This window comes from Monodon monoceros, unplaced genomic scaffold (assembly GCF_005190385.1).
Source record: "Monodon monoceros isolate NGI ecotype Baffin Bay Population unplaced genomic scaffold, NGI_Narwhal_1 Super_Scaffold_11, whole genome shotgun sequence".
Lineage (NCBI taxonomy): Eukaryota > Metazoa > Chordata > Mammalia > Artiodactyla > Monodontidae > Monodon > Monodon monoceros.
The window spans coordinates 45,999,401-46,025,175 of NW_021703767.1; the positions used below are offsets into that span (position 1 = coordinate 45,999,401).

Here is a 25,775-nt window from a genome sequence, read left to right on the forward strand (position 1 = left end):
ACATTATTCTTCTTCCAGCAGAAGTATAAGTCATAAAATTTTAGAGATTTAAGTGACATTAGTGATCATCTAGTACAACCATTTTACTAATGAGGACACTGGGGCCCAGAAAAAAGTCATCTACCAAAGATTCACATTGATGATTTTAAAATAAAGGACAATTTAAATTTAAAGTTCTCATCTATGTATGGTCCATTCTCTGTCTTTCGGAAGCATGGACATCTGAACAACTATAGTTTGTTGCTCTGTGTAACATTTGACAGGAATTACTAAAAGGAAAGAGCCGAGCCCACATGCCGCGGAAGATCCTGCATGCCGCGGAGCGGCTAGGCCCGTGAGCCATGGCCACTGAGCCTGCACGTCCGGAGCCTGTGCTCCGCAATGGGAGAGGCCACAACAGTGAGAGGCCCGCGTACCACACACACACACACAAAAAAGAATCACTTTGAGGGCTTATTAAATATAAAGTCCTAGACTCTACTCCTAACAACTCTGATTCAATAGATCTGGGACCAGCTTCAGAAAGCTACAGTTTAGTAGGCATCCCAGGTGACTCTAACGTGGGTAATGTGGTCTGGCATCCACAGGTTCAAAACAATGACATTAAGAGGCCAAAAAAGACTTTAGTTAGAAAAATACTATAAGCTAGAGGCCGGTGGAAAGTTATCGATGGTCTCTGCCTTCAAGCTGCTCATGATCAGCTCAGGAAGTCAGACGCCAAAACAACTTACCATGTAAAATGAGATAATAAGTACTTTAGAAGCAGTGTTGTAAAAGTTCTTAGAGAACACAAAGCTGAAAACAATGATCTCTGCCAGGAATGAAGGAGGAAAGCTGAGCGTGTTTGTTTGTTTGTTTGTTTTCTGAAAAAACAATTCTTAAGAGGTGACATGTGTCCTGTAATTCAGTTACTGATATTTACGGTTTACTCTTTTTTTTTGGTCATCACCTTGTTCATACTGCCATTTCATATGCTTATGGTGTCCAGTGTTGTTTTTGAGTTTTGGTCTGTGCGTAGCTGGTTATTTTACTGTTAGTTTCCTCATGTTTATTTCAAAGAGCATTCAAAATTAAAAATGATTGTAGTTCCTAATTTATTTAGAACTATGACCTCCCCTACTCTATCTAGTTAGCTTTTATTGTGGGTTCTGTCTCATAATAGCTCTCTACTCTTTGAGCTATTAAAAGACCAGTACTATGCTGTGTGTTCCCTTTTTTGGCTTAAAACACTTAATTTATTTTCTAACTTGGGTCCCAAGATACTGTTGATCCATGATGGATATTCTCATACTGCAGCATTCTACCACTAATTACCATAATCCAAAGTGACTATATATGATAAAGCAAATCATTTTGTCTACAGCCGCTTCAAAATTTACTGAGGAAGTCAGATTTGAGATCGTTTACATCAGTAGGCTAACAGCTTTGGAATGCTGAAAGAAAATTTAAGACCTACAGAATAAATGTGCAGACAGATGTTTTCCTCTAGAGTATGAGCATGAACTCTTTTCCATTTTATAATTATTTTATGTGGAATTCTTGAGACATATCTAAAAATTTTTTTTTCAATATCTTAGCCCCAGAATCAACCTTATCTTTTCAAATACCAGAAGAACTTCTGGCTGCAGAATGCAAAATTCTAATAATACAATTAAATAATACAATTGTATTATACAATAATACAATTAAATGTAATAATACAATTAATACAGTTACAAAGAAATTTTAAAATATATACATATAATTGCTTCTTTAATGCACACACACACACATACATATAGTGTTTAAATATTTAAATTTTCCATGTTTACCCCATCAGTCCTTTTCAAGTAAACATTGTCCTACTTCAAACTATTTGACAAAATGAAATATTCTATTAAATAGTTAAGGCTTACCCAGTGAGAAAGATTTCTATCCAAGAAATGTCAAAAAGTTAATTAGTTTATCTCCTCTGCAGCCTATACTTAGTGAAGAATATACCCTCCCACTCCCTCTCCAGGAACAACACAGAGCAGCCTAGGACACAAAAGAAGGTAGACGCAGGCCCGTAAATCAACTCCCAAGTGACTTTCTGGGGCTGCCCCAGATCAGGGTAGCCCTCATCCTCCCCTGACCCAGACTAAATGCCTGAGATTGAGGTGGCAGTAGAACACATCAGGAAGAAGACAGAAGGAAGGAGCACAGCAGGCAGGATCATTCTTTTCAGTATATTAATTACGGGAGAAATAATTCAGTAGAAAGGACTTCAAATGTTTAACAATTATATTTTCATCTATGCAATAGTAGTATCAACCTGAAACTGTAATTTTGACGAAGAAACGAGATGGACGGAAAGTAAGGGCAGAAGGGTATGAAGGAGGCTTGAGCCACTTTGGCCAGTAAAGAATTGAAATAAAAGGAGTCAGTTTCAGAATTTGTTGTATTTTACTATGGTAAAATATAAATAAATAAAAGGGAACAGATGAGAGAAAAATATGATAGAATCTTTTTGATATTAGCCTGTTTCTCAAGTGTTTTGAATGAACCAAAAATCTTCCTTTTATAGTGCCTATACTGGCCACTCCTTTGTAATGTCACCTAGTATAGTTCTGCCTGTTGCCAAGTCAGTAGTTCCAAAAGTGAAGTTCACTGATGTGTGCAGGCACTTACTGAAAAGTCAGAGCTCAAAAGCTAAAAATCGGGGCTTCCCTGGTGGCGCGGTGGTTGAAAGTCTGCCTGCCGATGCAGGGGACGCGGGTTCTTGCCCCGGTCCAAGAAGGTCCCCCATGCCGCAGAGCGGCTGGGCCCGTGAGCCATGGCCGCTGAGCCTGCGCGTCCGGAGCCTGTGCTCCGCAACGGGAGAGGCCACAATAGTGGATGCCCGTGTACCGCAAAAAAAAAAAAAAAAAGCTAAAAAATCACTGCTATCAAGGTGAGGCGTAAAGAAGAAAAGATCAGAGGGGATCTAGAGACTGATGAAGGATAGTTATTTGAGGGTTAGTAGGGAGAAAATCTCCTGCTCAAGGATATTAACACTAACAAAAGGGAACTTAATTGGTTGAATTATAATAACAGGTAATAGCGGAAAAATAGCAGTTTGTGACTTTTAAACCTGTGTTTGTAAGCTGCATAAATAACAGCAATGCCCACAGTTAAACCCCAATGAATTCATCCTTGCTAAATTATACTGGATCATGAGTAACATTTCCAAAGCACTTACTACATGCAAGGTTCTGAGCTAATTGTAGTGAAAACTTTTTTTTTAATAATGATAAAAGCACAAGACATGGTCCCAGCATTTGGGGTTTTTTTGTTTTTGTTTTTTTTTTGCTGTACACGGGCCTCTCACTGCTGTGGCCCCTCCGTTTGCGGAGCACAGGCTCCGGGCACGCAGGCCCAGCGGCCATGGCTCACGGGCCCAGCCGCTCCGCAGCATGTGGGATCTTCCCAGACCGGGGAACGAACCCGTGTCCCCTGCATTGGCAGGAGGACTCTCAACCACTGTGCCACCAGGGAAGCCCTGGGTATTTTTTAAAACTTACTGAACAAGACAGGATCAATTATGCATGAACTGAAAGAGCGAAATAAATGAGAAGAAACTAGTACCCTAATTGGAATCATTATGTTTGCCCTAGATGTGGACTGGTATGATTTGGGGAAATTTACTCTTTATGCAATGGAAGACTATTCTCTTCACATTTCACCAATGATGTAAATGAAAACAGTATCTTCAACATCACCACCTTAAAATTCTAAAAGTAAAACAGTATACTGTATGTGAAACAGGAGGCTAGATCGAAAAGATTCTCAGTGTCAGAAAAGCAAAGATATCTTTAAGGTAGGTAAGGAGAAAAAGTTAATTCATTTCCTAATCTCTGGAGATTTAAAGAAACAAATTGAATGTCTTGAAGAAAAAAGTCAAAAAGCACCTCAGTTTCCTGGGCAAATGCAAATAAAGAAAACCATAACCACAACTACCCAATACCAATCAGGGTGGTGTTCCTTGTGGGCCTTTCTGAGGATTGGTAGAAACTGTATTTTTTAATCTCTGTTTTTAATGCGTGTCCCAAGATCTTCTAAGGAAAGGGGTGGGACAGGGAGAAGAGGCAGGCACTGTATAAAAGAAGCTGCCTTGAGAATTCTAAAATTCATACAAAAACTTCTTAAGTAAGAAAATTTACCAGATTTGGCACCTGCTGGACCCAGTGATGGACCCAGAAGCAACCACGGTTTACTTGGAATATTTCTATGTTACAAGCCAAAATCCTGATATTGACGAGACCCACTCCCACGTTCCTTATACATCAGTCTTCCTTCCAGTCTTTTACACAGTGGTGTTCCTGACTGGAGCGTTGGGGAACGTCATCCTCATGAGTGCATTGCATTTCAAAAGGGGCAGCCGAAGACTGATTGACATTTTTATCATCAACCTGGCTGCCTCTGACTTCATCTTCATCATCACGTTGCCTCTCTGGGTGGATAAAGAAGCATCTTTAGGACTGTGGAGGACAGGCTCTTTCCTGTGCAAAGGCAGCTCCTACATGATCTCAGTCAACATGCACTGCAATGTCTTCTTGCTCACCTGCATGAGTGTTGACCGCTACCTGGCCATCATGTGTCCAGCCGTATCCAGGAAAATCAGAAATAGAGACTGCGCGTATGGAGTCTGTGCCAGTGTCTGGTGTATCTCCTGCCTCCTGGGGTTGCCTACTCTTCTGTCCCGGGAGCTCACCCTGATTGATGGTAAGCCATACTGTGCAGAGAAGAGGGCCACTCCAGTTAAACTGGCTTGGGGCCTGGTGGCCTTAATTTTTACATTTTTTGCCCCTTTGGTGAGCATTGTGACCTGCTACTGTTGTATCACAAGGAAGCTGTGTGTCCGTTACCAGCAGTCGGGAAAGCACAACAGAAAGCTGCGGAAATCCATAAAGGTCATCTTTATCGTCGTGGCAGCCTTTGTCTTCTCCTGGCTGCCCTTTAATACTTTCAAGCTCCTGGCTATTGTCTCTGGGCTGCAGCAAGACCTCTACTTTCCTTCAGCTTTTCTCCAGTGGGGCATGGAGGTGAGTGGGCCCTTGGCCTTTGCCAACAGCGGCATCAGCCCTTTCATTTACTATATCTTTGACAGCTACATCCGCCGAGCCATCGTGCACTGCTTGTGCCCTTGCCTGAAGAAGTATGACTTTGGGAGCAGCACTGAGACCTCAGACCTCACTAAGGCTCTCTCCAACTTCATTCAGGCAGAGGATTTTGCCAGAAGGAGGAAGAGGTCTGTGTCACTCTGAAAGGGACAGTAACATTTCAAGCTCTGTTGGTGGATCGGAGGGTTCATTTGTGTCTGAGACAAGGAAAGAAGAAAAGTATTGCTAGTGGTAATATTGCTTCATGAACACAAGGAAGTGTTCATTTTTAAAGAGGCATCTAGAAAGTCTCTGTGTTCACGGATGTAATTAGGCCATATGCTGTTTTGTTTTGGTTTTTTTCTTAGCTGAGTGGCCTTATTTGACCCTTGCCAATCAAGTTCACCAGGCAAAATACAACTCTTACGTCTGTGAACTCTAAGATAAAGGCTCCTGCTTGGGCCAGTTCCTTCCTTCATGGTTGTTAATGAACATTCAAGCCTTTTCCTCTCTCAGGAACCTAGATCCACACGACCCTTCATACCGAGCTCCAAAGTGGACAACATTTAAAGGATTCTGCCCACTTGTATCTGGTGAGAAATGTGGTGACAATGCAGGTAGTAAAAAATGTAATATACCTGTGCTCAGTAATTAATTATTCCTGAGTAATGAAGTGAGGTTCTGGCCTTAATCTTTAAAACTTTATATGGTAATTCTATACCATCTTCCAACATTGTCTTTCACCCTATACCATTCACAATAACTTTGGACTGGCGAAAGCTCACTGGTATAAAATCATTTTGTATCGTGTGTATGATTTGGGACTTTACCATTTGGTCTTAAAGAGTATTTTAACAAGAAAGCATAGGACAAGGTTTGACTTTTATTTTCCTTATACAATATGTCGGTTAAAATGTATCTTATTATAATGATGTAGTAACTACTTTTCAATGGGGTTTTACTGTACTCTTTGTTTTCACTGCCTTTACAAATTAGGATATGGCTCTAATTACATGTTTTTAATTACCTAGTTATCTAGTTATAAAATAAAAGTGCTACTACTACTGTAATTAGAGGTCATCAAATGCTTAGCAACACCCTCGTGCAGATTATCATTTTGTATTTTAATTAAAGTGTTAGTGCTACACATTCCCTGTAGCATCATTTGCTTGGTGTATGTAATTTCATGATTTGATCCAATAACATAGGAAGACAGGATGCTCTGTATTCAGCTGAAGGGAAAAATCCATAACAAAGATGTTACTGGTATTTTACATACATTTTTTGAAACTCAGAGGCCTTCTGGACTTCCTTACCTGATAAATATTTACTGAGTCAATTTGTACCTATATTCCTTTTAAAGAATTTGAAGTGGAAAATGTAACTAGCAGCAACCACAAAAGGCTTCGCAGCAGCAAACATACTATTGTAATATATCTTTTGGTTCAAGATAAAGTAGGTTATGTTTTTACCCCCACTATTTACACAAATGAATTATTGCTTTATTTTTAAATATTAGATTTGAAAATCAGAGAAAGCTTAGAATCTTTTCAGAGACTAGGTAATTCAAGTTCATCCTATGTGTCTTTCATATTAAGAGAAATCTCAAATATTGTGCATCTTCTTATAGTCTATTCAGAAGTTTTTGGTTTTATAAATTGGTAAATTTATTACTTTCTCTTAAACTTTTATTAAATAAAAATATAATTTTGTTATAAAAGTATTCTTCTATGTTGTATTAATTTCTATTAACATATCAATTAATACTGATATTCTAACAGACTTTTAATAAATTATCATAGATATAGAAAAAAAAGACTGTGTAAATCATAAGAAATAAAGTTTCTGGGAAAACTTCAAAAATGAATTCAATATAATTAAATAGATCTCCAAAGGTTAAATAAAAGCAGAAATACAGAAAGTAGAAGACATTCACTTTTTTAAAACAAATCAACAAAAGCACTGTAATTAATCACAAAATCAGAGCCTTTGAGAAATGCTACCTTTAAAAAATAGCCCAGTCAATCAGCTAAGGTATTTGTGAGAAAATGAGAAAACCTAGGTTATTTGGTTTAGCTTCACCTTCAATGTTGGGACATTGAACAAGTCATTTTAATCTTTCATACCTAGATGTCATTGGTAATATCTATGTCTATAGAATCCTCAAGGATATTGTAAGAGTAATAAATATAAGTAAAAGGTTTTTTTAAGTATTGAATAAAAAGTTATATGAAACAATTCTGTTTCTATCATTAATTATTGAATGTTACATAAAAGTTTCCAAACTAGATTATCAAATGACACTTAATCATTCTCATTTAACAAATATTAGAATCTATCCTACTTCTGTTTCACCCCTTTCATTTTTTCGTTTTAACATGGAAGAAAAACATACTGTTATACTTTTTAATACTTTAAGTAGATATGCTACTTGTGTGCCTTATGAAGATCTTAGCATATTTTATATTCATAAGGTACCAGTGAGGAAAGGAAAAATAGGCATAATTTTACAGATAGCATAACGCTGACAGAAAAAAATTCAAAATGTGATTAGTGTTATGTTACTATGAGAACTTACCACAGAAAAGCTCTTCATTAAAGCCTGGGTGAGAAGTTGTCTGATAACTTATAATTAATTTTAAAATTAAGGCACACAGTCACAAACACACATTTAGTCCATTTGGGCCATATGGAAAGAAGAAAACTGACCTGATATTCCTGGGAGCCCCACAATTCATCCACTCTAACGAGTCAAAATCACCTCTGAGTGAGAACAACACTAAGTAAGAACAGTCTTAAAGGAAGCCATGTGCGTGACTGAGAGGGGACGGTTACTAGGGGTCATAAGTTAATTTTTAAATAGACACAGAAATGCACAGTATGATGGGAAGCTGAGTAAAAGAAATCTTCCTCTGATTCATCTTGACTCCTCAAATCATTCTCTATTCCCCCGAGAGATCTCAGAAGTGAGAAATGACTTGTCAAATGTGCATGCCACAGAGAACGGCGAGCCTCAGTTTTCCTGCAGGGCTCATTCACAAAAGTCAAACAATAATAAAAGAATTACAAATTTATTTCTAAAAGAGCCCCTGGTGTGGCCTGCTAGCAAGATGATGCCTCCAGCCCCATGAGAGCAGTGCTGTCCAGAGAAAAAGCAGGAACATAATGCTAACTACCAGAAATGGGTAGTGGGTTTTGCTTCCCACAGAGCTTGTGGGTTGGATTTATCCCTTGCAAATGTCTTTTCTTATTTTAAGTTCTTTTCTCTCAGTCAACATTCTTTGCTTTTATCAACTCTATGAATAAGCAGTTATGACAAGACTTTACATATCAGTGTACAGGGAAAAATAGTTCCAGCAACTTGACTTTGAATTTCAGATGCAAAAATCCACCTTAGGATTAGTTCCTCTTGTCTCTTGTTATCTTTATCATTTTCTTAATAAAGCTACATTTCCTAAATGTATTTGATAAGTGGGAATTTCATCCTAAGATTGATTAACCTACAGCATTAAAACAAATAAACAAACAAACCGAAAAAAAAACACTTTAAATATCCAATGTGCCAAACTGTTAATAAAGTGAAAGTTCTTATGATAAGTTAAATCAAATATAAACTCACACGAAATGTCCATTTATTAATCTAAAAGTGGAAGGAGGTACTCTGTTAGTTGGCAGACATTACTAAACTAAAAAATTCTTGGCTTATGTATATGAGTACCAAATTTCTAAGATCCAAAGGCACTTTAAAATTACAGTGGAACTGTTTCTGGGTTGGCCACATGTGGTTAAGTTGAACTGTGGCTAATTTAGGCAAGTGGCCCATGTAAAGGATATATGATACAATGTTCATATCATTTTTATAATGCTCTGCAGACTGAGTAAAGGGTATCATCAATCTGACATTATTCAGTGATTTTCTCATTTTCTAATTAAGAAGATTTAATAATTAGTTAGTTTACTATCACTCCCATATTAACAAGAGTTAGGCTTCATCTATGAGTACTTTATGTTTGTCAACACTGATGGGAAATTTAGAATTTTTATCTGCTAGCCTCTATCAATTCTGATTAGCAAGATTTCATTTCCTTACTACTATTAGTTCAAAATGAAATATAAAAAGTTCTTGCGAGAATACTTTATATTTGCAGAAGATATAGGTATTCGTGTGATGTTCTTAAATCAAATAAAATTTTATGCATCAAAAATTATGTGTGGCTAAAGACTATTTTTAATTTTTAAAAACTTTTCTGTGGTAGAAAATTTCAGCCAGCAGCCCTGCTCTTTTCCTTATAGACATATGTAAAAACTGTCTACTGTAAAACTTTCACAAATTCTTAAATCTGCAAATTCCAGTGTAGCATATAATTTACTCCACATGAATTTCGTAAAGTTTAACCTCCTCAGAGACACTGCATGATGTGTAGAAAATAAAACAGAATTGAGATGTCAACCCTAGGTGTTTGGCCTGACCTGCTAGTTAAGTCAGTCATTACTCATCCCATCGTAGATTAATGGTTTAATTTTGTGACTCTTATGCCTAGACCAGTGGAGTTCCTTGAAAATATTCAATATCTCAAACATCAAACTGTGAATGCAAAGTGTCTGTTGTACACAATGCACTATGTCAGCCACAAATTTGTTATTATGACTGATGGGTTCCTTATTATAACTGGATTCTGAAGCAGGCATATTGCAGTCACTCACTCACAAAACTTCTCTCTCTCTCTCTCTCTCCCCTCCCCTCGACCCCACATCTCCATCTCTGTCTGTCCCTTTCTCTGTCTCACACACACAGACACAATGTACAAACACAGCTGATAAGCATCTATTGACTCTTGTTGCTAATATTCAGTTTAAAGTACTTGATAGAATGCAATAAAGGAGAAAATAAAGCAAAGAAAAAATATAGTAGGGCTTCCCTGGTGGTGCGGTGGTTGAGAGTCTGCCTGCCAATGCAGCGGACACGGGTTCGAGCCCTGGTCCGGGAAGATCCCACATGCCGCGGAGCAGCTGGGCCCGTGAGCCACAACTACTGAGCCTGCGCGTCTGGAGCCTGTGCTCGCAGCAAGAGAGGCCGCGACAGTGAGAGGCCCGCGCACCGCGATGAAGAGTGGCCCCCGCTCACCACAACTAGAGAAAGCCTTTGCACAGAAACGAAGACCCAACACAGCCAAATAAATAAATAAATTTATTTATTTTTTAAAAAAAAATATATATAGTAAATAGAAAATACAAAATAAAATGGCATATATAAAAATATCAACAATTACAATAAAAACATAAATGGATGAAAATATCCTATTAAAATTGAACAAGTAGCCCATTCCTACAATCAACTACTATATATACGGCACTATTAGGCTCTGGATGATTTAAAGAGGTAGAAGTGGAATTTGTTTCCTCATGGAGTTTACAAGCCCCGAGTTATTTTTTGAATCAAAGAATGAAGTACTGCCCCCAAGAACAAGCCAAATCACTTTCTTTGATCTTTTCCAATGTTCAGGGAAAAGCCCATATTTGTCCATACACAAGTCACTTCAGGTAGCTACCATTTTGATAGGGTTATTTCCTAAATATCGTTGCATTTTCTTAAAGGAATGTACAATGTGTGCCCCCAACACTGGCATCCCCAAATGAAAATACTTTTATTGCCCTTAAAGATTGTTAGGTGTAAAAGTGTGTTTTAAACATAAGAACACAACTGAACAGTATCAGCTTTAAATTTATTTTCAAACAACTAAAAAGGATATGCAAAGTAGATTACTCTAACCTTGCCCAAAGACTGTGATTTAATGAGATGCCCTCTTGCTTACCCTCAGTTTAGACCAAAAGCAAAACTGACAACTCAGGTGGAGAGGTGGTAAACGAGAAACGAAACTTGCCCGTGGTTTCATGTTTAAAGCAAAAAAAAAAAAAAAAAAAACAGATTCAGAGGAGTTTAAAGTAATGCAATGCAAACTTGACTTGTATGCATTAATAAAAAATAGTTTAAAATTAGTAAAGAATTGAAAAAAGTCAATGCAAACCTGCATAATTTACACAATCTTTAGGATTTCAAATTACAGTAACTTCACTTATATAATTCAAACAGAGAAAAAATACTGACAGTAAATTTATGAAAATATTTAGCAAAATAAATAATCAAAGATGGCCAAATTAAAATTTCAAAATATTGGGCTTCCCTGGTGGCACAGTGGTTGAGAGTCTGCCCGCCAAGGCAGGGGACACGAGTTCGTGTCCCAGTCCGGGAAGATCCCACATGCCGCGGAAAAAAAAAAAAATATATATATATGTATATATATAATTTTACCTATTAAATTGGCAAAGATTTAAACATTAAATACTGAAGCTGAGCAGGATAAGAGGTGTGGAGTGTGGGCAAGACTTCTTGGACTATTGATTGAGAATAATTTGATTAAGCTTTCTAGAGGATATTTAGAAACATCTTTGAAAAGAAATCCACTTCTAGGATTTTACCCTGGAATGTATTTTGGCCAAGTGCAAAGATATACATACATGCATTTTTACTGCAGCATTGTTTGCAAAAGTGACTGATACATATTAAGAGCTTGATAAGTGATAATTGAGAAATAACTCCATTTTAGAGATGGAGAAAATAGAATTCAAAGAAATCAAATTTCACATAATTGTTAATGGACTGAACCAAAAATGAAACCTGATTTCAATTAAAAGCATTTAAAATTGTCTATGCAATTCCAAAGCTCATGCTTTTTCCACATCACCATATTTTTTTTCTCTGATTCCCAGGCTCTTTAATAGACTCAACATCACAACTTTCTCTTGGTTTAGTTTATTCTCTCTATATAATAATTTCTCAAATTCAAACTATATTTCTTATTTTTTCCAATGCAAATATCTCAAATCACCAAACCCTTTGCCTATTCATGACTAACATTGCTTGAGGGGGGAGGAAGCCCATTTTATTAAAAATACTTTTTTTTTTTTTTTGCGGTACGCGGGCCTCTCATTGTTGTGGCCTCTCCCGTTGCGGAGCACAGGCTCTGGACGCGCAGGCTCAGCAACCATGGCTCATGGGCCCAGCCGCTCCGCAGCATGTGGGACCCTCCCGGACCGGGGCATGAACCCGTGTCCCCTGCATCAGCAGGCGGACTCTCAACCACTGCACCACCAGGGAAGCCCCAAAAATACTTTTCTTTTTAAAAGAAAAACGTTTTCTTGTAACATGTTTACCATGATCTCTTAATTTTGACCTATCCGAAATGGCATATTCCATCCAATAGTCACTAAAATCCTTATCTAGAAAAACAAATATGTGCTCATGTAAGAAATGGACAGTTATTTATTTTACTCCCCCTCACACCCAACCCCTCATTAAAGGATAGTAGCACTTATGACAGTGGCTCTCACAGGAAAATATCTTTTTTTCAAGAGCATATATGTACTAAGTAAGAATCAGAGTCTCATTTTCTCTATCCCTGAAAATTTTTCTAGTCCCTGATTTCTTAGAATATACCCACAGCAAGAAGAAAAAGTAAATCTAATGCCAAAACTCACACTATAGGCTGTGTGTCTGTGGGCAATGCAGCCTAAACCGGTCCAGAGGTTTAAAGTTTCACCATCTTTCTTATTAAGTGCTATTTGTTATGCCAAGAAGTTGCACTGGTCTGTGTGCAGAAAACATTCAGTAGCCAGTTCTCCTGTCTTTCAGGGACTTTGTTTACACTTTTCAGGGCGCATGTTTGTATAAATGACTTCCTAATTTTAGTAGGGACTCCCAAATGTAGTTTTGAGAAGCACAGGAGTTTCTCAGATTAGGAACAGTATGAACTGCCCCAAACATAACGTAAAAACTTGACTGAAGTTTACATTAAATAAGAAATAATATTTACCATCCAGCATTTTTAGGAGGCAGAGTCAAGAATGTTAGGAAGTAAAATGATAATAAGGTTAAAAATTACTGGCCCACAATCAAGGAGAAAAGAAAACATAATATTTAAGAATAAGAGAGCATGGTACTCGAGTATTAAAACATTTATTTTTTAACAGCAAAGAATAATTACCTCAGCTCACTTTATTTAGGGAGTATATTAAAATGTTAATAATAGTTTTTTTAGACAGTAGAAACAAGAACAAATTCACTTTTTCATTTTAATTTATTTTTCTTTACATTTTTATGAATACTTTACATTTCCTATAATGAATATGTATTTCTTTTTTAAACTTTAAAATAAAGTGTGCTGGAATAAATGTCACATGTGGCATACAACACATATTAATATTTCAGTAAAACTTTGCCTCTTCCTCTAAAGGCAAAATAGGGATTTTTTAAATGCCATATTCAATTTTAAATTTCATATCCGTAACTTTGGGATGATTTAATTTTGGACAAAGCCTTATCAAATTAAATCTCAACCAAATCATATTTGTTCTCATATCAAATGCAGCAAGTCATTGTTTAGTTCAAAGATTCCGATTTACTTTTACTAAATTGACTTGCCCATTAAGTCAAATGTCAGCCTACTTTGAGTACGTAGATGCAGTTTTTATGTTATTTTTAAATATTTAAACTTTTCAATTAAGTGCAAATTAGAATTGGTTCAATAGAATGATAGCATTTGGAATAAATTGGGACTTACCAACTTATTCCAAATGCTGTCTTCTAAAACATTTGAAAATAATATGATATTTCCGGAAAAGTGCAAATATTTCCAAGTGAAAATCTTCTAAAGTAATGAACTTTTTATTTGAGCAGTCTTACGAGGATGAATGTTGACTTTTAACATTTTTCTCTTTCACTCGGATTTACCTAGAAAGTTTTCTAGTATCAAAGACGTCAAAAGATTGCTTACGAAGCTCTCAAGGAAGGAGAACCACTGGCCTGATGTCAGTTTTCCACTGTAACGGTACAGCTCTATTAGCAAGAAAAATGCACAGGGAAGATGACTTGTAATAAATATCTATAATTCTCATTGTAATGACTTTTTAAAAATGGAGATTAAGAATGAAATCTGTTTACTGAGTATTCATTTGGTACCAAGGAACTTTTAAGTGGTTAACATGTATTATCACATTTAATTTAATCCAGTCCACCTTCCTTCCATCTCTTCTCCCATAGGGGTCAGACCTCCATCTCAGTCCTAGGGTCTCTCCCCACCTTCTCTACCTCCATCTCCCAGTAAATCTCTTGCCTACTCTTGTCATGAGGGCTGCTTCTCTGCAAACTGGAACTAACACGTGAAGAAAAAATTTTTTTTTCTCTGAGAGAATATAAACTTTCTGAGGGTTCAAGAATTCTTTTGGGAAATGCTTTCCTTCAGACATGTCAAAATGCAGCATTCTACACAGTGGGATAACAAGCATTTTATACGTTTTCATACTGCTAAAGTCATATATAAAGCAGAGAATTGTAAAAGCGTGCCTCTGAGAAGTATCTTGATTAGCTGGCTTAAGAAAAGTCCTGAATGACACCTTAGGTAATAGGTAATAGTTCTTAGCACTATAATGATGAGTAATATTGTAGCTATTATTAGAGTTTATTTGCACCTTTCTCCCACTTCCCTGGAAAATTTAAAGGAAGAGTGGTCTTAAAATAATGGCATAACTACAAAACTATAATGTGATGTAGTGGGAAACATAAAGGCTTTAGAATCAGAAAAATTTGAGTTGGAAACCATAACAACAAAGCACAAGTTACTGACCTTCTCTGCCTCAGTTTCTAACCTGTTAAATAACACTGTTTTCCGTGGAGTTGTTGAGGTAGGTCACACAGTAATGTCTGTTTTGGTTTTATATTCTTTATTAATCCTATATGCATAAACACAAATATATATTTTAACTAATTTAAAGCAATTTAATTGTGAGGACTTAAAATTTATCTAGTTGTTGTTGAAGTATATATATGTTATATAAACTATATATAGCTCTATAAATTAGGCATAATATATACATACCTAAACATGCAGACCCAAAAAAGCAGCATCCTCATTTACTCTTTAAATAAATTATTTAAATTTATTAAATAATAAATTTATTTTAGCTCTTGGACAGCAAGTTTTATCAATTATGTTTGAGAACTATTTTTATTCAAAGCATTATAAGACATTTATTATTTAGTTCTAGCTAGTGCTATAACAGAAAATACCTTTAAAGAGATAAGACAATCAGTCCTTATCCATGTGACTCTATGTCTTTCCTTAGAAGTCTCTGTAGGTAAAGTTTTTCAGCTGGGTTAATTAACACAGCTGTGTGTGTATACCTGTAACTCTATCAGAAATTATATATAAAGAGGGAGGGACGGACTTAAGGATCTACCAAGCTACGGTTTTGCTCTGAAGATAGGAGAAAGCACTAGCTATAGGCAAGAAATTCTCTCTTTGAAAGTCAAAGCTTGACTTTGACATTTTTGATAACTTAAAGTGCAGAAAAATCTACAAATACAGATCTGCAAACGTTTAAAATGCTCCATCAAAGATCAAAATATCACAAACATTTTATTTATTTCTCTATGTAGAAAAAATAAGAAATAGATATAATATTTTTCCCACTTGTCTATAATTGTGGTGCCTACAACACTGCCCTCTGGAAAAATCAACTCTGTTTTGGGGCAGGGGTTGGGTTGGCAGAGGGACATGTAAGGGAATGAGAGATAGCGTCATCATTGTTGCTGATTTTCCATTTATTTTAGGAAAAAAGTTCCTCCCTTGTGGTTTTTTTATATCTAAAATGACTAGCCTGCTGAGAACCTAAGCTGTTGGGAAGGCTTCTCAGGGAGAGTTAGAACAGGCACGTGAAGCCTGGGAGAAAAATTCACGTTCTCCAACTGCACTTCAGCTCTGCACTGTGAGTACACTGACCCAGTGGGAGAGGGGAATGACCTCGTGGCCACCACTCCCTCCCTATCCTCCACCATTGGCAAACCCTGCCAACAGCAGCTGCCGTGATTGGATTACTTCAGCCACTGAACCATCTTCACATGAATGCGTGGCTTCCATTTTAACTCTAATTTTTCTTCAGTCATTTCTGTTTTTGTGCCTCTCTGCTTTCCATTAAATTCAAAACAGCTCTAATTTTTTTAACTGAATGAAAGATGCTTTAAATTCTATAGTGCTTTACAATTTTCAAAAGTTTCACACACATGATTTCATATAATCCCATAATAACCCTTTTTGTTCCTCCTACCCCTATCTTGCCCCTCCCACCTTCCCTCTCCTCACTAGTAACCACTAGTTTGTTCTCTATATCGGTGAGTTTGCTTCTTTGTTGTTTTATTCACCAGTTTGTTATATTTTTTAGATCCACATATAAGTGATATATATTTGTCTTTCTCTGTCTGACTTATTTCACTTTAATCCATTCATCTGTTGATAGACACTTAGGTTGTGTCCATACCTTGGCAATTATAAATAATGCTGCAAAGAACATTGGGCTGCATGATCTTTTCAAATTAATGTTTTTGTTTTTTTCAGATATATACCCAGGAGTGGAATTGCTGGGTCATATGGTAGCTCTATTTTTAGTTTTTTAAGAAACCTCCATACTGTTTTCCACAGTGGCTGAGCCAATTTACATTCCCAAGAGTATACAAGGGTTCCCTTTTCTCCACATCTTTGACAACATTTGTTATTTGTCTTCGTTTTGATGATAGCCATTCTGACAGATGTGAGGCGATATCTCCTTGTGGTTTTGATTTGCACTTCCCTGATGATTAGTGATGCTGAGCATCTTTCATGTGCCTGTTGGCCATCTGCGTTTCCTCTTTGGAAAAATGTTTATTCAGTTCTTCTGCCCATTTTTTAGTCGGGTTTTTTTTCTTTTTGATGTTGAGTTGTATGAACTGTTCATATATGTTGCATATTAACCTCTTATCAGTCATATCATTTGCAAATATTTTCTCCCATTCAGTAGGCTGTCTTTTTGTTTTGTCAATGGTTTCCTTTGATGTGCAAAAGCTTTTAAGTTTAATTAGGTCTCATTTGTTTATTTTTGCTTTTGTACCTTTTCCTTTAGGAGACTTCAAAAAAAATATTGCTGCTATTTTTGTCTGCCTATGTTTTCCTCTAGGAGTTTTAACATGTTAAAAACATGAGTTTTTTTAACATGTTAAATGATTGGTTTTTTCCCTTGCTTTACTGCAAAACACAGAAGTGAGAAACAATGAAAGCATGACCTTTAGAAATAATGTATTTGAAATTTTCAATGTAAAAATCTAGTTAAATTCAGACTCAAAGTCAGTTAAATTTCATGTGCCAAATTTCAAATGGAAATTTGGTTCTCTGCATTTTAAAATTTATAACATTCTGTTTATAATTATAAAATTTATAATATTCTGTTTAACACAGACATATCACAATGTGCATGATAGATCGAATTAAAGGCTTATTTATATAATTTTTTATAGAATACAACACAAACATTTCTTTCAAAGGAATTGTAAATCATCTACTTCAACCCACTCATTTTTCAGATGAGGAAATTAAGTGAAGGGTCTTATTCAGAAGCAAAAATCCTTTGTGCTTTTTAAAATCTCATTGAGCCTGTACACATGGGTACAATTATAAACGCTGTTAAGATAGTGATATATTTCAGTTCCAGGTGGTAAGTAGCCACTGCCCTGAGTACTCTGAGTGCTCACCTATCATGGCCTTCTGCCACCTTCTCTAGGAGCTCCTGGACCCTTCAACATCAACCAACTCAAGGGTTAACACTTTGTAAGCAGGAGGGCTTTGGGAGACAGGCTCCTGCATAGACAGAAGTGGTGCCCACGAGGGTATAGGTTGTTAAATAGTTTTGAGCATCACCCCTGCCTACAGTCAACGACAGAAACTTAAATTCTCAGCTGTACTGGACATTTGTTGATTGAGCCAGCATCCATTCACGAGCTTTACTCCCACCCCCAGGCAGTCATCTATCTGCTTCTTCCCAAAGCACAGCTCATGTGTTTTGGTAAAAGTTGACCCCACTCTCAGCCTTCACAGACTTCAGGTCCTCAGTACCTTCCACCCCCTGGCCACAGTCACCACAGGGTGAGCATGTGACCAGCCAACCAGGCTATTCAGAACGCCGGCTCAGCATTGCTCTCTCCCATCCGGGCACTATTGAAACTTGCAGCCAGTTTAAAAACTGAGTTCTTACTGGCATGGCCAAGCTGCTAGATCAATGAACCCTAACTCCTCCCTACATCTGGACTTTCCAGTCACCTGATCCTAAGCCCGTTTGTTGTCTTCTCTTGTTGTTTTAAGCCCATTTGATTTGGGTTTTCTTTGAAAGCTTAAAAGACCTCAAAGTTGCCCCAGAGGTTTTGCCAGAATTCTCCAGTATGCCACTTTAGTTAATTACACCACAAAGTTATAAAACAAAGTAGAATTTCCCAAAATGTGTTCCAAAGAGCACAAATTCCAGGAAAAGCTAATAGTTATTGTGGTCCTGGAGAGGAACAGCTCAATAAAGTCAGTAAAATAGACCTGGATCCTCTAACAAAGAATATTTGTGGTGTACTCAAAATATAATTTTTATTTTTTATTCTTCTCTAATCTTTTCAAATTTATTCATTACGGTAATTGTCCCCTGCCCCTGCCTGAAGACCTTGGCAGGTCTCTTGACTTTTCTACTTATTTGGGGGGAAGTGCTTTAAATCTTGAATCAGAGCATTAATTCAGAAAACATAATAACTTCTTTCTTTCTTCTCACCATTCACCTACTCCCCAGCTTTTTGGGGAAAGGTGGGGTGGGATAAGCTTGCCAGATTTAACAGATAAAAATATGGGAGGCCTAGTTAAATTTGAAATTCTGATGAATAGCGAATATTTTTTAATATAAACATGTCCCAAATATTGCATGGGATATATGTATAATAAAAAGCTTTCATTGTACACCTGAAATTCAAATTTAACTGAAGACCTTGTATTTTATCTAGCAATCGTAGGTGAAAGCAGAGAGAAGAGGTAAGGGGATTTTTGTCTTTACTTTGCTGAATGACTTCATGTTCTTTGGGTATGGGAGATGGTGAAGGTGACTCATATGGGCCAATGTTAGGGGTTCTTTGAACATTCCATCATAGGGGACCTCTCCAGCATCAACTCTCAAGATTTGAGGGATACTCCTCATTCCCTCAGGATGTCTACCCCCCTTATCCCCTAGCCCATCAACTGGGAGACTCCACACCAGCCCACCCTTGATCCAGGGGAAGCAATGAAACCTTTGTCCCCATACATCTGTGGGTCCATACAGATTGGGCATCAAAGTGATGATGTGCCAACTTTTGCATCCACATTTCCCAGGAGAGAAGCAATTCTAGCCTGCAGTGTCCCCAACATATGGGGACATACATTAAACTCTTCAAGTAGTCCCATTAAGCCCTTGCTCACTAGGCTGGTATAGGAGGTAGCAACTTTCCCAAGTGGAAAAGTTTGGGGCCCCATAGCACAGCTACTAGTCTCTCCCAAGAAAATCTTACAAAACCTCTCTATTCTCTGAAAAAAATCCAAGTTATGGACTAGGCTCCCAGATACTATGCTTGTACAGTCTGTGTATGATGACTTAGCAACTCCCTTGGGAGTTTCACATTATCTTGTGCTTAGCTGAAACCTCAATCTTACATTCTGTTATACAGGTTTCTTTCCTGGGAAAATTCTCACAATTTTTTTTTTTTTTTATGCGGTATGCGGGCCTCTCACTGTTGTGGCCTCTCCCGTTGCGGACAGGCTCCGGACGCGCAGGCTCAGCGGCCATGGCTCACGGGCCCAGCCGCTCCGCGGCATGTGAGATCTTCCCGGACCGGGGCACGAACCCGTGTCCCCTGCATCGGCAGGCGGACTCTCAACCACTGCGCCACCAGGGAAGCCCTCTCACAATTTTTAATATAGACTACATTATGAGTCTACATAGATAGGAGCAATTCCCACATGTATTTAACTACGTAAATGTTTTCCTTTTTTCTTTTTTTCAGGAACTTTTAATAAAATTGGTGTTCTGTGGCATAGACTTTGGAATGTTCTGCCAAAGAAGATTTTTTTAATGAGTAAGAGGAAGAGCTCTGAGTCCAGATTTGAATTCTGGCTTTGCCATTACTGTGTAATGTTAAGCTCTGGGCTGCAGTTTCTTTAATTATAGATAATGGTATTTACCTCACTGAGTTGTTGTGGAAGTGAAATTAATCAAAACATGGCAAAGCACTTGGAACAGTGCCTGACACACAATATACGCTCAATAAACATCAACTGTTATCATCACTAGTAGTAGTATCAACATTAGTAGCAGTATAAGTAGTAGTACTGAGGCTGCTTGGGTGATAATTATAAAATGGTGAACAGAGTTTTAACTACATTGAGATGCGTCATTTTGCAAATTCATATGTTTCTGATTTTGCAGGTCTAAAAAAGCAAATGTTTCCATACATTTGAATATGGCTAAGTGGATCAAAATGCCTCCAGAGTCCTTAAATAATACTATAATTTTTGTATCCTCTTGCATTTTAGCCATATAAAACCTTTTTTGAAATGTAGACATTTTCACATAATTAGAAGATAAATAATTAGGAATTATCTTTAGCTCTTATTTTTAAAGAAAGGAGGATGCTTAATCTAAAAGAAAAAACATTATTAGCAACTTTGGATAAGAATATAGTAATTACAAAACACAAAGTTGTCTATTTTACAACGAAATTTCCAAAAACATGCAATCATTTTTGTTTTGTGATTTTTCAACTTTTGCAGCTCTGCCTGAAGCCACGATCTTATGACTTAGAGTACAACACAAGCACACCATTGTCATTAATTTTTGAGCAGTCTCACTTGCACATGAAACTCAGAAAGAAAAACAGCAAGCCCCACCAGCACATATCTCAAGACCACTAATTTTGAACACACAGTTGGATCCTAACTTGTGGTAAGCGGCACACCGAGCAAAGGTGGGCCTTAGATGAGCTGGTGAAAAGTCCCGGTCAGAATGTTTGGGTCTGAGTAGCTCAGCAACGTTGAGTATCAATTCCATTCAATTTCAACAGACTGTATTGTTATGAGTTGAATTGTGCCCTCCAAAAAGATACGTTGACTTCTTAACCCCTAGTACCTTAGAATGTGACCTTATTTGAACACAGGGTCTTTACAGAGATAATCAGATTAAAATAGGGTCATTAGGGTGGGCTTTGTTCTAGTACGACTGATGTCATTATAAAAGGTGGATATTTGGACACAAACACAGAGGGAATATGATGTGAAGAGACACAGGGAGAAGATGGTCATCTACAAGCCAAGGAATGCCAGAAGCTACCAAAAACTAGAAGAGAGGCCCCAAAACAGATCCTTCCCTAGAGACATCAGAAGGAGCATGGCCCTGCTCACAACTTGCTTTCAGGCTTCTGGCCTCCAGATCTATGAGACAATAAATTTCTGTTGTTCTAAGCCACCCAGTTTGTAGTACTTTGTTATGGTAGCCCTAGGAAACCAATACAGTGTATGAAAGTATGTCCCTCCAAACATGCAAATTACTAAAAGCAGTTGTCCTGTACTTTTTTCTGCTAACTTCTAATAGCTCATCAAATCTCAGGATCTGCCCTTTGAAGTTAGTAGAAATTTATGTACAGAAGAACCCCACAAAATGAAGAAACAAAGGAGATAAAATGACAAGAATGCCATTTCCGTATTCCCAATTTTTATTCCAAATGGTTAAGGAAGCATCTCTTTACTGAAGGGGGTCACAAGCCTATTCTGCCTCTGAGAGTGCCACATTTAAAAGTAAAATATTAGTGTCGGAGACCATCCATGTTACACTAAGAATAAATTTTAATTATAATGAATAACCCTCAGATCCAAGGAATGATAGCAAACCTACAACATTTATTGGCCCCACTCAGAGGATTATTTCCAGTAACTAACAGGTCAAAGCTTAAGCCCAGCTCATTCCTGCACACACTAGCCTCTGAGTCCCACTGGAGCCCTCACTTGCTGGGCATGACTTAAGCAAGGCAGGGGACGAAGTGAACTGCTTTCTCACTACCTGCCTCATGCATCACCCTGACTATTTGCTGAAAACGTCCACCCTATTGAAAAAAAAATGGCAGGAATTTTTGGTGGCTGGATTGTTGTAGGACTCCTGGTAAAGCACAGTCTTCAAAGCATACCTCAGAAAATTCCCACAGGAGTTAAAAACAGTTTCCCTTTTCTGTACTCCTCCCTATTCATTCTGCAGAACTCCCCACAGTGGCCTTTGCCCCTCAGGCCTCTAATCTGAATAGTATCACATGTTAAGTCCGAAGTCTCTGGACAGAAAGATAAGACCAGGGAAAACAGGGCTGTGGGTTTCATGGGCTCTAACACTCGCAAGAACCACGAGCTGTGGGTCTTTGCACGAGGCCCTTCAACATCGGCTACAGAAACCTCAGACTCTTATGTGTGAAAGGAGGAAGTTGTACTACATGGCTTCAAATGACCCTTACAAGTTGAAAATCCTACGAATTTGATTCTTTTGTTTTGTTGTTTTTTAATTTTTATTGGAGCGTAGTTGATTTAGAGTGTTGTGTTGCTTTCTGCTGTACAGCAAAGTGGATCAGTTATACATATACATATATCCACTCGTTTTTAGATTCTTTTCCCATATAGGTCATTACAGAGTACTGAATAGAGTTCCCTGTGCTATACAACAAATATCATATGATATTGCTTATATGTGGAATCTAAAAAAAATGGTACAAATGAACATATTTACAAAACAGAAATAGAGTCACAGATGTAAAAAATAAACTTACGGTTACTGGGGGGAAAAGGGCGGGGAGGGATAAATTGGGAGATTGGGATTGACATATACACACTACTGTATATAAAATAGATAACTAGTAAGTCAGACAAATATCCTATAACTTTGATTCTAAACTCCCAAGGGAGCAGGGCATGGATGCTACAATGATCTCACACCTTAGGTTAATTTTAAGAAGAATAAAGAGAAGAACCCTGACTGAAAAGATGGTGATGTTATCAAAGAAGAGGGGTTTTGTGGTAGATTCCCAAGCGTTAACAGTATTTAATGATCCTACTTGGAAATAGAGAAGACTTCCAAGTGCAGCCGACCAAGCCATTCCCAGGCAGTGGGTCCCACTGGGCCAGTAGGTGGTGTCTCTATCACAAGTTGGGTGATCCATTAGTGGAATCTCTCTCTTTTTCTCTGTCTCTCTCTCTCTTTCCCAGGTTGCTCTTACTTACAAAACTCTCACTTTGCGCTGAGAATGAGTCATATTCTTTCACGATCTTAGGTGTTGTATCAGGATCCCAGGAGGAAAAAGGTGGCATCCCAAAATTTGTATAATTTAAGGGGGACTTAATAAAGGGAGATCACAAGGGTTAGTGCACTAGCCTGGGATTGTAACAACAGAGCTTATATCTATGTCCAAAAGGAAGAGGAGAGGGGGCAGTTGCCAGCCCCTGAAAGAGGAGCGTTGTGCAGCCCTCTCTAACCATCTCTAGAGAGGGCTGCCAGCTTGAAGCAACCGCACAGGGAGGGGAGCCCGGGGAATAAATACTCTTGAAGCCAATACACGGCATTTTGAAAACATCTCAATCCTTGCTAGTTGAAGCACTTCCTGAAGTAATTCTCTTAATATCTCCAATCTGCTGAAAGTGTATCCCTACTGAGGAGAGGCAGAGGTAGAAAATTTGTATCTACCAATGCACTCTCAAAACAATGCAAAGTTTTTGGTGCGGAATAGGTGTAAGTATACAAATCTAACATGATTCCTTACCTCCAGAATGTACTCCTCTACCAGAGATGAAAAGGTTGGCCAGAAAAAGTTCTAAAAGTTTGCTACTTGTTATTCTTTGTAATTAAATACATGAAAGACTGGTTTTTCTTCAGAAACACTCTGTGAATATACTTAACCCATGACCAAACGTCTAGATTTAAAATGGGGGAAGTCACTCTAGAGCTCTCTCTTGAATGCCCAGCATTGCTTCAGAAGGCCATTAGGGTCAAACTTCTACAGTCTTACCATAGAGCTACTTCGGTCTGAGAATCTTACACTGTGTCCTGCTTTATCTGGTATGTTTCTTTATTTTAAAACCCCAGTTGGATCTATTCTCTTAATTGTGTTTCTACCCAAAAGAATAAGTCAAATTATTCAGCGTCTAACCTGGGGTAGCCAATATATAGCAGAGTGTTTCCACTCTTCACTCCAGTACACTCACAACAGATGTGACTAATCCACCATTTCTAGTTCCTGGAAATTGCAAAATATGGTAGTGAGTGTCTCTGTCAACAAATTTTCTGTTGGCCAAAGGAATGAGCTTCTGTTTCTTTCTTCTTTTAGTCCTCTGAGGTTTTTCAAAATGGTATGTGTGTACGTATATGTATAGCTGATTCACTTTGTTATAAAGCAGAAACTAACACACCACTGTAAAGCAATTATACTCCAATAAAGATGTTTTAAAAAATGGTATGAATATGTGCTATAAAAGCCTTGTTAGGGTCTACTGCAATAAACTATTACAACATAATAATAGCTTACTCCCTGAAATTACCCTTCTGCCAGCTTACTTATAATTCATGCTTCTCTTTCTTATCTGAGCCTCTTAATCTTGTAACATCCGTGGTGTTAAGGAGTTGTCACAACTAATTAACATTTATCCTTCAGGTAGGTCATGCTGTAAATACTCTAGTAATCATTGTGTTTTCTTATGGGAATGTTGTTTATAACCAAAGCCAGCATTCTTCCACTTCTGAGCGAAACAGGGTCAGCTGCGGCAGGGAGAACATCAGCTTGAGGGTATAGCATTCCTTCTGTGCCTTATGCTTTAAAACCAAGCAAACCAAACCTTGGAATACCAAAGCTGGGGGCGGGGGTGGGGGGGGCGGGGGGAACTTTCTTGATGTTCAAGATAGGTAATTTTTAAGATAAGACAATTAAAACAAAGAACCTGTCACGTACAGTTGGTAACATAAACTAAGATTAGCTTCAAGGGAACGTAGATAATTGCATGTTGGTTGACTTCATGGCTCATTCATTTGTTCAGCAACTGTTAATCACTCCTAAGCCAAACACTTGCCAGGCACTGTTATTGGCATTGTTTATAGGCTCTTCCTAAACTTAGGAAGTTGTCTGGAGGGCAATCAGCAGGTCATTGCATACATTAACCCTGGATCAGTCTGAAACAGGTGGCATTAGGGTGGATGGATCATAGATCTGACCCAGTGTGGCATTTCCTATAATCTAATAACATTTTTATTGCGGATATTGATTTGCTCAAACACATAAGCATAATACACCTAATACAAACCCTTTGATCTGAGTGATTATAAAGGATGTATAAATAGACAAAAATAAACACTCCACCTGAAGTCCCACCTGTTCACCTGATTAAAATTCTATTTTTTTTTTTTAAGATGGATGCTTTGGAAAAATACTGAGTTGACTTTTTCTATCCTCTGTACTGGGCTAAACCAGTTTGTCTAATATCAAAGTCTCCTTTTACACCAACTTTATACACTCTCCTGTTGCCCAAAGTTCTCATCCCCACAGCTTCACTCTACCCAGTCTGATGACAATACACTGAACGCTTGCAAACAAGAAGGAACGCTTGTGGGATACGATGACAAGTGACTAAATAATTTCAAAATGCTATTGACTTGCTTTCTTTCTAGAGCATACATATAGGAACAATAATAAAAGTTCAAAGGAACTAAAATCCTTATCCCTTTCACCACATAAATTAA

The 25,775-nt window shown here is 37.7% G+C and overlaps 1 protein-coding gene across 1 annotated transcript; it reads left to right on the forward strand.

Moving 5' to 3' along the window:
- The first annotated feature begins 4,055 nt into the window (after positions 1-4,055).
- On the forward strand, positions 4,056-5,298 carry GPR15 (G protein-coupled receptor 15). Its single transcript, XM_029215088.1, has one exon. The coding sequence runs from the start codon at positions 4,188-4,190 to the stop codon at positions 5,262-5,264; it is 1,077 nt and encodes a 358-aa protein (XP_029070921.1). The 5' UTR covers positions 4,056-4,187; the 3' UTR covers positions 5,265-5,298.
- The last annotated feature ends 20,477 nt before the right edge of the window (positions 5,299-25,775 follow it).